Raw genomic sequence first — 13,795 nt, 5'->3', positions numbered from 1 at the left:
ATATCCGGTATCTATTTTAAGATGTGTGTTTTCTTAACTTGAAATATGAATATCCTAAAGGAAATTTAATTACAATAATACCTTTAGGCGTTCCATCACTTCCAGCAGGGGAGCATACTGGTTGTGGGGACCTCAGGGGAAAAGATGCAGCATTCCTCATTGTTGAAGAATCTCCATCCTAAGAACAAAAGTATAAAATTTATATCTTGAATGACAGGAGAAAGTTCACAGAAATCTTAAAGAACCAATAAAAGACATAAATTACTGACAGGTAAAGTGTTGGAATTCAATAGCATAATTCTTCTGCACTTTCCTGTTTTCTTCTTGGTATATCTTAGAAGAAGTGAAATGTATCCAAAAGAATCAACAGCCTAAGCATGGCAATGAATAAGAAAACTGGAATTACTAGTATGCTCCATTTTGTTTGTTATTTTCTAGAAAAGGAGCTGTGAACAACCTATGAGGCTGTAAATGTCTTGAAGGCAGAGTCCACTGTGACCTCCTTAATCCTCAGATATAAGAAGCTCATACAAAAATACAGCCAAATCCATAATAAGAAACATTTAAACATATAAACAGTATCAGTTAAATCAAGACAACGTCATAGAAAAACTGTACAAAGTTTAGAGAGAAAAGAGCCAACTACTAATAAAAGTTCACTTAAGAGAATTTTTTTTTTTGGGTGGGGAGTGTTTCCAGTACCGGGAATCAAACTCATGACCTTGCGCTTGCCAGGCAGGCACTGTGCTGCTGAGCTAAATCCCCAATCCCTTAAGAGAATATTTTGGTGCAAGTAGTATTAAAATGGAAATTTAACCCTGCCCTAAAGTCTGTGAACTCAGAAACCATGTTGTTCAGAGGTAAATTCTCAGTGGTTAATATAATGTTTGATATACAGTAGCTATACTTTAAACCTGGAATGAAAACACTAGGTTTTGTCACAAATATTATAACTCTTTTATTACCTTAATGATAACTTATACATTACATACGTCACTACTTAGCCTGTGCACCATGTGTAGGTAGTCGTCACTTGAGCCATGTCTGGGATTATCTGTGTGATGATTAGCTGAATTGCCAGATAACGGACCAGAAACTTTATTATCATGTATGTTTCTCAAACCACCTGCAACAATGGGACTTGATACTGATGCTGGAATTAATAAGAATACAAAAAAAGGTTCATAAACTGTTAAATTCTTAGACAATAATTATTTACAAGAAATACTTCAAACATACACATTACAAAGAATAACATAATGAATACTTATATATTTACTGTTCAGTTTGACTAAATTTTAACACTATGCCAGAAGTCATTCAGACTTATTTTTTAAAACATCACAGATATGGGCTGAAGCTCTCTATTAGTATATTCATCTCCTCTATTCCCTAGAAATAACTACTTTTTTGAGTTTTGATATATACCACCTGTGTGTATCTTTATACTTCTGCTGTCAATAAATATATTCCTAAAGAATACATGGTACTATTTTGCGTACAGGTTTACCGGTGGCATATTTATACATCTTTTCATGAATTTACTTTTCAATCAGAGATTTACTCATTTTTACACATGTAATTTAAAATTCACATTTAAAATAAATACATATACAGAATCCTGTTATATAATGAATGTTCTTAATTTACTTATCCATTCTTATGCTGACATGTTCAGATTGCTTAAAATAGGGTGGTTCAAGAACTTAATTCTTTCCATAATTCTAGTCACAAACTGAACTGGACAAGACCTGTATGAAATTTCCCTGGAAGGTCAACACTGAATGTAACCACTGAATTTGATTGAGTTCTCTTTCAATTTGGTTTGCAACCAGAATCGCGGGAAGAATTAAGTTCATGAACTGAGGAACCATTGTATTTGCTGTTATAAGCAATGTGCATTCTTGTAACTGAATCTTTTCACAATGTATATTACCTTTAGGTACTAGTACATTAGAGTAAAATTAGTGGATACACTCATTTTTAGACTTTACAAAATATTAGAAAATAGGTTTAAAAAATCACTTATGTCCATTTGTGTTCTGTGGCAGTGTATGACAGTTCCTGGTGCTCTATATTTTTACAATCATTTTTTGTCTTCTTGAGGTGGAAAATGTCTCTGACAGTCAATTTAATTTACATTTTCTTGATTACTTTTGTAATGTAAAGCTAAGCAACTTTTCATGTGTATTAGCCATTCAGATTCCTTCATCAACAGTCATAAAACAAGTCTCTTATATTTTCTTCTAAAAGTTTTACAATTTTGCTTTTTCAGCTAAGCCTGTAATCCACATAAAATTTTAAGTGTAGTAGTGAACAGAGATCTGGTTTTAGTTTTCTCCCATATGATAGCTTATTCTCTCAGCACCATTAAAGAAATTATCTTCCTCCTATTAAGACCTAATACTATATGTATTGTTTCTATATGTTTATGATTATGTTCTTAAGACTCTTGATCAAATTCTCTTTTACCATGCATTATTTTTCCATGCCTGTATTTACATAAAATAAATCTTGATTCCTATTATTTGAGCTTCTCTGCCGTTCACTTTATTAAAATTATGCTATCTATGCTTGGACTTTTATTCTTCCATACCAATTTTCAGAAGCAGTTTAAGTTTCACAGTCACTCTCCTTGGGATTTTTTGTAATAGTATAGTGAATTTATAGATTTGGGAAAAATAAATCTTTCTCCTATTAAGTCTTTCTATCCATGAATACAGCGCAACTCTTCATTTTCTAGGTCTTCCTTTAATTTTTTGTAAGTTTATAATTTTCTCCACAAATATCTTACATATTTTTCATTAAGCTTATTCGTAGGTATATTATAGTTTTCTTTGAAACTGATAGTAAGGTTTAAAAATGTATAATTTAACTTGTAATTGCTTACTATTTGGAATATAAAAATACAATTAATTTCACTGTAATAACCTGTACAATATCTAAATGGAATATGCTCTTATTAATTCCAGTATCTTTTATGTAAATTTTCTTGGGTTTTCTATAATGACAATTATATTAAGTAAAAGTGACACTTTGCTTCTTCTTCTATACCGTATCTTCTGGTATTAGCTTGAATACAAACTGTTCATTAAGTAAAAGTGACAACTGTAGGTATTTATGTTCTATACTAGATTTCAGGGAAAATATTTCTCATTTTTTACTACTAGATGGTCTTTATCAGGATAAAGTTGTACCGATCTATTCTTATTCTATGAAAAATTTCAAAATAATGAAGTTGAATTTTTAAAATATTCTTTTGTCATCTATTAAGAAGCTAGTAAGATCCTTACCAATTAAAACCTAATTGCACCTTAGCTTAGTGCTGTAGCAAGGAGAAAGCCCAATTAAAAGACTAGTTCTTAATCTAAAAAGCAAAAATCACACTGCTCTTTTCACTTCCTAAATGATAAATGTAACATATTTTCAATGATTTAAACCAGATAGGAGGGAAAAAAGTTTTTCAAGTAAGTGTACAGCATAGTATTTTAGTGTGTTTTAAAGATTATATAAAGAAAAAATAAACTTGCTCAGAATCATAGGTATTTAGGTACTCCCAACAATGTAAAAAACAACTTTCTTACCTTGCTGCATCTGTGGATGCGTCGTGTAACTTGAAGGATGGGAATATGGCATGTATCCTGCAGGGCTTTGTGGGGCATATGGACTAGGCACTGGGCTATTTTGTTGTGGCATAAATCTGTTCCCAGAGCTTGTCTGTGGTGGCACAAACCGGCTAAAATAAAAAACCCAAATAAAGAATATCAGGAAATGAAATGTATACCCTATATTCCTTGAAATTTCACTGTCATAAAATTCTCTCAACTTTATATATCATAAAACCTAAGTACAAAAAATTTTGCAAAATAGAATAATGCAAAAATCACTTATAATTCATAACCTCGAGTTATATTAAACAGTTGAAAACTGAAGTAATTCACTTAAATTGCCTACATAATAGTACCAATCTGTTTACGGGATACAATACTTTGTTCCATAAAATAAATTCTACATATTTTCTTACTTATCTCCAACACTTTTTTTTTTTTGCGCTGAGGACTGAACTTAGTGCCTAGGCAAGCAGTCTACCACTGAGCTATACCCCAGTTATCTTAGCACATTCTTTTGTCTATGTAAAATTCTATTATACTAACATAGTAGCTACTTCAATTAATATATCAAGAGTATTTCTACCTACATTTTATTTTATTTTTTATTTTTTTGGTTTTTCTCCAGTACCAGGAATTCTACCTACATTTTAGACAATGTTCATAAGGATTAATTACCAAGCATTTCAACTAATTACATATAACTCATCATTTTCTAAATACATATACCATATAAATATTCAAGCAATACTTAATAAATGACACACACACACACACACACATATATAGATATCTATATCTATCTATCTATCTATCTATCTATATTTTTTTCTTTTACCTGGAGGGGCTATGTGAGATAGTGGTTTGCTGATAATTGGAAGATGCAGGACTACTGTGCATGGAATTCTGAGAAAGTTTATACTGAGACATCATCATTCCTATGCAACACATAAAAATATTAAATGTTATTTTCTTCTAACAGTAAAATGTCCCTTAAATTACTTAAATCCATCATTCCTTCATAAATAACCAAAAGTTTTCCATTTTTGATCAATGTTTTCATTTTGAAGAGTAAAATATAGACATTATAAAATTATAAATTTCAAGTACAAGCAACTTTACAAAACCATTTTTTCATACAACTAATCCAGAAGTAGAAATAAAGATGATGACAATATGATTAATTTTGAGATCTAAGGGATCAAATCCAGGGTTTTGCATTTGGTAGTGAAATGCTCTTCCCCTGAGCAATGCGCCTAGCCCTGATTATTGTTATTATTATTGGAGTTTACTTATTTACTAGCTGTCCCATCATTTTGCTTTAGAACTGAAAAGAACTTTGAGAAGTCACCTTATCTAACCTTTGACCATACTGCATGCAAGAGTATATAATATAGTTAGCTTTTGGCTGTCTTTTTTCTTAATTATATGGAAATACTTTAACATGTACAGTTCCTGTACTTGTGAATTTAATTTCAGAAAGCTATTTGTTTCATTGTGGTTCAGACCTAGGTTTTTAAAAGTATGGGCCCAAACTTTGAATTCTTGTAATTTGCATTCAAAAGTCTTTGACCCAGAACAGAACATCTTTGTTCCAGAATAAACTCTTTGCCACTTAGGAATTAAGTAAGTATTTCAAGAAGGAAAATGAAAGAATAGCTTTAAAATTATCATATATCTTTGTAAGCTAGACAATATTTATAAATGTTATACAAAAGGCATTCCGTTATACAGGAGAAGTAGAAAAATTCAGTTACTTATTTTAAAATCAGAGATAAAGTTTATGGTTCACCCTGAATTTTCTTATGACTTCTATAGCTCCTATTAGTTTCTATAGCTTCTTTTTTTTGTTTTTGGTTTTGGTTTTTCTCTGGTACCAGGAACCGAACTCACAACCTTGCACTTGCCAGGCAGGCGCTTTTGCTGCTGAGCTAAATCCCCAGCCCCTAGTTTCTATAGCTTCTATGTCTCTTATTTCTCTCTGGAGTTACAAGCATCAAATTATATTATATTATATTATAAATTTCATCTCTGTTGATGAAATCTGACTTTCATCAACAATATTCTAATAGACACTGCATGTTCACATGCTAGAAATAGTACAGAAGAGGTTATAATTCTAAAGTCAATGGTTAAATGAAATTAGAACTCAAAAATCACCACTGCTTTATTTTCTTAAATTTCAGAGTTTTCTCTTTTACCTAAAACTCAGTATAAAATTGTTTTATTCCATATCATAATAATTTAATTGCTATAACTATTGTTGGATTTTTTTTAAATAAAGAGGGCAATGCTATGAAATAGGTAAAATTTTTCCCATCTGAATTAACAGCCATCAGTGGCACAAGCTGAAATTACTAGTTTGGAAGAAATGGCTTGCAAAATAAAAGGAGCAAATAAAATTTTAACAGTCCTTTCTGATTAATTCAAATTTGAAAGAATTATGATTAAAAGTGACTTACACATAATTAACTTTTCTCCATGTGTGACTCACATTTACATTTACCAATCAAAAATAAGCCTTAAAAATTTTAAACCATATCACCAGGAAAATGCTTTAAAATCACAATGCACAATTAATTTTTAAATGATAGTTTCTAATTTTTACAAAATAGAATATGTAATAAGCAAGAATATCTAGTACACAAAATGTGTGACTGAAAGGTGAATGCTCTAACTTTTTATTAGGGTGATTTACTATCAAAATTAAATACTCAAAAATATAGGTCATAAAAACATAGTATTAATAGCCTTGGATGAGTCCTTTTATCTAAATTTACTCATATTCTGATCTGATACTATCAGTTTTTCCTTCAATCAACTATGTCCAATTTTCTTCTAATATTCTTTAGAAAACCTTTATAACTCTCAATTTCTTGTCCCCATTCATATATTGTCTTCTATTACTATAATCTAGCTTATTAGTTCTGGTGAAGACATACCCTCTACCAACTATACCTGTCTTTAACTTGCTGAATGGTAAGTTGGACAGAGGCATTCCATGGATTGTGTTTTGAGGAATAGATAGGTTCTATGCAATTGTTTTGAAAATGCAATTCACACATAAATATACAAAAATCAATAGGCAATACTATTAAAACACACAAAGAACTAGGAAACAAAAATGGAAGGGCTTCACAGAATGCTATCAATAAATTAAATAAAAATATTCTTGAATACAGTTAAATAAGATGGACATTCTAGAATTATCTCCCTCTGTACTTCAGTTTTGAGACCAAGCAAGCACTTGAACTTGCCAAATTCAGCAAGTTCCATAAAGTACAATGCTCTAACCCAAATATACAGGTATATAAAAATTGTAATTGTTAGACTTTTTTTCTGTTACTAAGGCAGCAGTAGCACTAAATCAAGTACTAGATAACTATAATCTCAAGAATACTAAAAACACTTGTTATGATAATTTATACATGTACTACACATTCAAAAGCTTTATAATTATTTCATTAAAGACTCCTTTTAATTTAATCAACCCTAAGATTTTTTCTAAAATAAAATTCCTAAAGCTCACTGAATAAACAAAATAACTAACAAAATACTTTTAAGACTTTGTCTTATTTCCTGAGAAATTTAGTTACATATTAAACCACAAAAATATTAACAATTTAATCCTCCTTGTTTTTTTCTTGACTTAAAGCATAAACAGACAAACATAGGTGATAAGTCAGTTTGGTAAAGAAGACACTTAAATTTATGTGTAAAAGAAATTCTGATACAGGACATGTAAAAGTATAGTATAAAATTTAACTATTAGGAACTTTACCACTTTGTACGTATCTGTTCTGCATGCTTTTCTCCCTGAAAACATTAGGACTCCTTGCCAGGACCGCCTGCAACAAGACTGGTATATCGCCTTCCGGATCATCACTGCCAAGGTTATCTTTCAATTCTCTGGTATTAAAAAAAATTAATTTAAATAGTGATTAATTTATTAAGACATATGACATAAAAATAGATGGCTTATGTGTGTCAATATTATAGACTTTTGAAGATGCTATCCCTGAAATAGTAGTATAAAAAATGACAGAGGAGTTATTCTAAGGACAATTATTTTTTTCCATTTTACACAGGGAGGAAAAAACTCAAAACATAACTTCAAGTAACTATGAATTTAAAATTAACATTAGTTTTGAAATAGAAAATTAAGAGTCTATTCTAAACTATTAAAAATGATGAAAAAATAGAGAAGTAATTATGTGAAGAAGTTGATTTGTTTTTACAAAGTTGGTATTTGGACTTAGAATTTGTTTTTTCTCTCTTACACCTGAGCAGGAGTGAGTCTGGCTTTCTGGAAAATGTTCTCCAAATGGAATACAATTACAATACTATTTAAGACAGGATGGAGCACTTATATAAATTTTTATATATTGTTTTCACAAATAAATTCAAGGTGTGTGTGGGAGCAAACAAGTGATTAAATATAATAGCAATTATCAATAAAAATTCAAAGTAGTAAAAAATTTACAGCTATATGATAAAATTAAGCAGTATTTTAAATATTACATTCTAAATGTCAATGGTCTACATTCATCGAATCCAACAATAAAGAACTATAAAGATGGCGTCAAACAATAAATGCAAACAATTTCTGGAATCAATCTTAAAGGAGCTCTGTGCAGGCATAAGAAGTTATTTAATACTTAGATGTGGAATTTCTAGTCATATTAGTTTTATATTTCTGATTTTAATCAATCAGTTCTGTTTCTCTATCAGAAAATCTACATTTAGTATTTCATTTCAAGAGTCATCAACTTTATAAATGGTTCCAAAATATGCACTGTATCTAATAAGAGACCTCTGCTATATTTTCATTGTTCTAAGGAATAAGTCTTTTTTTAAGGAATAAACCTTTAAATAAAAAATTAATAAAGAATGGAAGGTTATATAAGTATCACTATATAGTAGGATATAAGAGATTTTACTTTTTTTTTTTTGGTCTTTTTGAGACAGGGTCTTGCTCTGCAGTTCAGACTGGCTGAGATTTTACTTTTTAATATGTTTTTGTTGTTCAAATATGGTATGTATTACTTCTGTAGTAAAAAAACCACACTTAAAAGAAACCATTCTCACAAAGTAACTATAACCCATTTAAATCTCATTTATACCTCATCACAATCAGGGTATGGTTTCGCCTGGCGAAATGTAATGTAATAATGTAATAAGCTATGTGTTTAAAATTTTTTGAAATGATCAATAAAACAAAGAATATTGATCTCTTAATGAGACCAAAACTTTTAATTTTATTTTAGATGTAAAACTGATTGTACTTACATGTGATCTGTTGATACCTGGTTGAGGCTATGGACAAGCTGTGAAACCAAATTGTCATCCCTACAGGCCAAAAGGCAATTCACCTCTTCTGCTATTCGTGCATTAAAGAGAAGGCTTTTCGTAGTTGTAGCAGGTAAAGGAGATGGAAGAGGCAGTTGGTTCAGGACTATTTGAAATAAAATTAGATTATTAGAAATTGCATAAATGAAAGATGTCTCTTCAATGTTTAAATGTATTTTGGGATTAAAAGTAAGTTGTAAATATCAATGTGACAAACTATTAAAAGATACTGCTCTGTTCTTTCAATGAATAAACCCAAAGAACTCTCAAAATATCGCTTGATCCATTATAGATTATACTGTTCTCTAAGAATGATATTCAGCTCCTTTATATTCATGATTTTATTTTAAAAATTTTTATTAAACTAACAAATTACTTGCCAAAAAGGCAAGGTTAAAACTAAGTAACTTCTAAAATAGTGATTAATTGCCTTTATTCTTGCCTGCAAGATTTATTTGAATCAGTAGCCCACTAAGATAAACCAAGTAATGATACCTGTCTCTTCATTAGACAGACATGTAATACATTCTTTTAAAGGATTAAGATACACAAAAATAGGGGCTGGGGATTTAGCTCAGCGGCAAAAGCGCCTGCCTGGCAAGCGCAAGGTCGTGAGTTCGGTTCCCGGTACCGGAGAAAAACCAAAAAAAAAAAAAAAAAAAAAAGATACACAAAAATAAAAAGCTCACTTTAGCAGAAAAGCATTCCTAGCATCCTAAAAAAAAGAATAGCTACAAGAATTCTGGTCTAAGATATAAATTCCTACATGGTTTTCCCCCTGTATTCTATTCTAATAGCAAATAAATGAACATCAATGTTTTAATGAAGTTTAAATTCAGCTATAATATCTCTTCTCCTAATGGAAGTATGTTCATTTGTTGAAATTACAGGTTAAAAAAACTAAAATGTCAAGAATCTTTGTTTCTAGCTTAATTTTTAATCAACTCTACATTGTAATTATGCTGCTCAACCCCAATAGGTAATAACAGGTTTATCATTAACCCCTGATTATTACTTATGATATAGGGCTTATTGGGAAGACAAATTTGTAAAATATGAGATACACTAGTGGTAATAAAGAGAAAAGGCAAAAAGAAATTCCTAACAGTACATCTAATTCTGTAACCTTATATATTAAGAGTTTCTAGTTTTTGTTTGAGACAGGGTTTCACTATGCAATTTAGACTGGCCTTGAACTCATTTTGTAGCCAGTGCTGGCCTCGAACTCAGTGAGCCTCCTGCCTCAGCCTCCCTAGTGCTGGTATTATAGGCATGTACCACCATGTCCAGCCTTTCCTGAATTATGCCAACGCAACCAATTACTTTCTTATTAATTCAAATCTTTTAAACTAGTTATGCTACTTTCCTACACTCAAAGCTGTTAACCTAACTTTATTTTACTATAACCAACTGGAAATTTATAAAAACAAAGCCCAGAAAGAACAGTATTTGGTAGAGACTGAACACAGATTAAAACATTTATTGAAGTTATCTTCCCATAGCTTCTTTACTATGAAGATCTGTATCTTGCTTAATGCTATAAAATTAAGCCATCTTCTCATTTTCTACTTTTCCTTCTCAAATCTATTTTCCCCCTTTTGATTCAAGTAGGATGACACAGAGACTAACACTGTTCATAGATTTGGCACCATCACCCAAGGGTAAGTGCTACTACCAAACGACTCCTCACAAAACTGTTTAACTTTAAATAAATTTCAAAATGTTGACAATGTTCTTAAAATTTCTTAAGCATTCACTGTAAAACTGGCTGCTGAATCTATGACAAACTCCAAGATATTACTCAACATGACATCTAAAATAAACATCACGGAGAAATTAGGTAACTGGAGCTGGCCATGGCAGCCTATGGCAATAAGCCTAGCTACTCAGGAGGCTGAGGCAGGAGGATTCTAAATTCAAGGCCAGATCAGACCAGAACAATTGAGCAAGATCCTGTCTCAGAAAGAAAAAAAGAAAAACCATAATTAAAGAAAAAAAGGCTCACAAATAAGAATTAATATATAAAAATAATTTATAGAAATAATAACTGAAATTACCCTTCAAAGAAGGAAGTTTGATAGCCCAACTTGCTTTTTTTTTTTTTTTTTTTGTGGTACCAACGATAAAACCTGCGGCATTAGACAAGTAAAACAAATAAGTAAAAAGAGCTGGGTGTGCTGGTGCAGGCCCGTAATCCCAGCACTTAGGGGCCTGAGGCAGGAGGATAGCCTCTAGTTTGGGGCCAGCCTGGGCTACATAATGATTTAAAGACCAGCCTGAACTACACAGTGAAATCCTGTCTCAAAATAAATGAAATGAAATGAAATAAAATAAAATAAAGTAAAATGGGCTGGGGACCCAGTTCAGTGGCAGAATGCTTGCCCAACTTGTCTAATGCCTCAGGTTTTATCCTTGGTACCACAAAAAAAAAAAACAAAAAAACAAACAAAAAAAAAAGGCAAGTTGGGCTATCAAACTTCCTTCTTTGAAGGGTAATTTCAGTTATTATTTCTATAAATTATTTTAATATATTAATTCTTATTTGTGAGCCTTTGTTCCTTTCATTTTGGTTTCTCTTTTTTCTTTCTATTTCCAGCTGCTGAGATTATAGGCATGTGCCAGGGCTAGTTTTGGTTTTGTATCATCTTCTCTGATGTTTACTTTATCCCTTTATTGTATAAGATCTTTTATCAGCACATGCCACCATTTCTTAAAGGGGCCAAAGCAAGAAAGAGAAATTAAGGCATACCTATAATTAGCTAACATTTAATTTTCCACATGTTTACAATAAATTGAATGTATTGAATTCGTCATTAAGAGCTACCGCTTTACAATTTTTTATGTTAATCATGACACTGAAGATCATTTTGGTGGTAATTTCTCTAAAAATCAATGTTAACAAACATTAGAATTTAAGTCCTTTTTTTTGGTACCAGGAATCAAACTCAGGACCTTACGCTTGCCAGGCAGGTGCTACACCACTGAGCTAAATCCCTGGCCCAACATTAGAACTTAAATTAGATCAATTAACCAAACTTACGGTCTGTGAGACTAGCAATCCCCGCAAGAGTAGTTATGGGGACATGGGGCATATCCCCATTCATTCTGAAGTTCTGGAATGGTGTTGCCTATAAATGTACTTAGTTCAGGTGCCAGCAGTCATTACTTCCCATTTCCCAAACTCTGAAATACACAAAAAACAGACAATTATTTGTAGAAATATGTCAAATATATTACTATTAGGGATATACTTAATCATTGTAAATTTCACTTTAGTTTGTTCAACCTATACAACAGTAACAATCATTATCCATATACCACTTACCGTATATAAAGCACAGTGAAATGCTTTGTATATACTAAGCAATTTAGGTCTCAAAACAATCCAGTAAAATAGGTATTATTTTCTGCATTTTACTGATAAGAAAATTTACTTAAAGGATATTTAAAGAAACTAGTGAAGGCAGATTAGAACTCAAGCAATCTGATTCCCGGGTCTATTTCCTAACTAGTACTATGTATTATTAGCAAGGGGTACTCAATCAATCTTGATTGAGCATTATACTTTCTTTTCACATTATAAGCACAACAAAAGTTAACTCCATTATCTGGTTTCAACTTGCTCATTAGCTATGTTTCTTACCACTCTCCTATATAAACCACACTCTCAAACTATATATTTGGTTGAGAAATTCTCCCTACCTAGGAAGCCCATCCCTATTCAAATTCTCTAATTCTTCAAGACCCAGAGCAAGTACTACTTTATGAAACTTCCAATTTACTCCAAAACCATCTTACTTAATCTGCTCTGCATTTATGATATTTATTGTTCAATATTCTTTTAAAAGGTTATACAGTGTATTCCTCTGTTTATTTTACTCTTGCATGATTATTCAATGGTAACATACTTATCTTTCCAGCTATCACTGCAGGATGCTCATAAAAATTAATCACAATCAGTATCAATCAGATGAATAACAGGTATGTTTTTTAATGTTCCCATACAAAGGACTTCATTTAAATACTTAATATATTTTATGATGTGATTCATTGCTCTCTCTATATAAAGGCATCCTGAAAAACTATTGAATATCTTGTCTTCTGTTTAATGTCCCCCAATTTCTTTTATCTTGGTTTCAACACATAGCTTGTGAAATACTTATTTTTTAACAATACTTGTGTAAGTTTTCTATAAGTAGATAATATTTTAATAAGGCACACATTAATCAATGACATGCTTTCATTAAAAATTTTATAAACTAATCAGCAAATAGAAGTATAGTCTATATCAACTAAGAGTTAAGATAGAAAAATAAAACATGATTTCTAGTTTAAACATTTCTCTTTTTGATACTGTATTTGCCAGTATGTTATTTTTAAAAGAACCTCTACATTTTTTGAGTTGTAAACCTCAACACAGCCAAATAAAGCACTAATAGCTTCCCTACTCATACATCTTAATGCAACTTTGCAAAATAGGTTTTTGAAAAAAGTAGATATACACAGGCAGTTAACATTAAGTATTTCCTTTTCTCCCAAATATTTTTATTATAAATGTGTATACTGACAAAGGTATATAAAACACACACACACACACAGCAGGGTTATAAAATTAACACCTATAAAACCACCATCCAGAGGTTAGCACCACAGTTCCTTCTACAAGTAGTAGCTATCCTGTCTTTTTTGCGAATGTTTTTCGTTACTCTCATCTTCTTTTTTCTTTATAGTTTAACTTTCTTCATACATTCTTAACTAAAACCAAGCTAAGAAAAACAAAAACAAAAACTCGCATTGCTTTCCTTTGGTATATGACTGACACAAAATTTGGTAGGAGA

The 13,795-nt window shown here is 31.1% G+C and overlaps 1 protein-coding gene across 2 annotated transcripts in view; it reads right to left on the bottom strand.

The window, feature by feature from the left end:
- Window positions 1-13,795, bottom strand: part of Nipbl (Nipped-B homolog (Drosophila)) — a 174,558-nt gene that overhangs the window by 95,812 nt on the left and 64,951 nt on the right. For both annotated transcript variants that reach the window (XM_005386212.2, XM_005386211.2), the window contains exons 2-8: window positions 11,998-12,140; window positions 8,898-9,063; window positions 7,390-7,517; window positions 4,447-4,546; window positions 3,585-3,736; window positions 993-1,153; window positions 82-178 (exon numbers count right to left, since the gene is read on the bottom strand). In XM_005386212.2, the coding sequence (XP_005386269.1) occupies window positions 82-178; window positions 993-1,153; window positions 3,585-3,736; window positions 4,447-4,546; window positions 7,390-7,517; window positions 8,898-9,063; window positions 11,998-12,061 (868 nt within the window). In that variant the 5' untranslated portion in view covers window positions 12,062-12,140. The remainder of the gene's footprint in view (window positions 1-81; window positions 179-992; window positions 1,154-3,584; window positions 3,737-4,446; window positions 4,547-7,389; window positions 7,518-8,897; window positions 9,064-11,997; window positions 12,141-13,795) is intronic.

Source organism: Chinchilla lanigera, unplaced genomic scaffold (genome assembly GCF_000276665.1).
Source record: "Chinchilla lanigera isolate Chin_1 unplaced genomic scaffold, ChiLan1.0 scaffold00025, whole genome shotgun sequence".
Lineage (NCBI taxonomy): Eukaryota > Metazoa > Chordata > Mammalia > Rodentia > Chinchillidae > Chinchilla > Chinchilla lanigera.
This window is presented reverse-complemented; position numbering and strand designations above follow the sequence as displayed.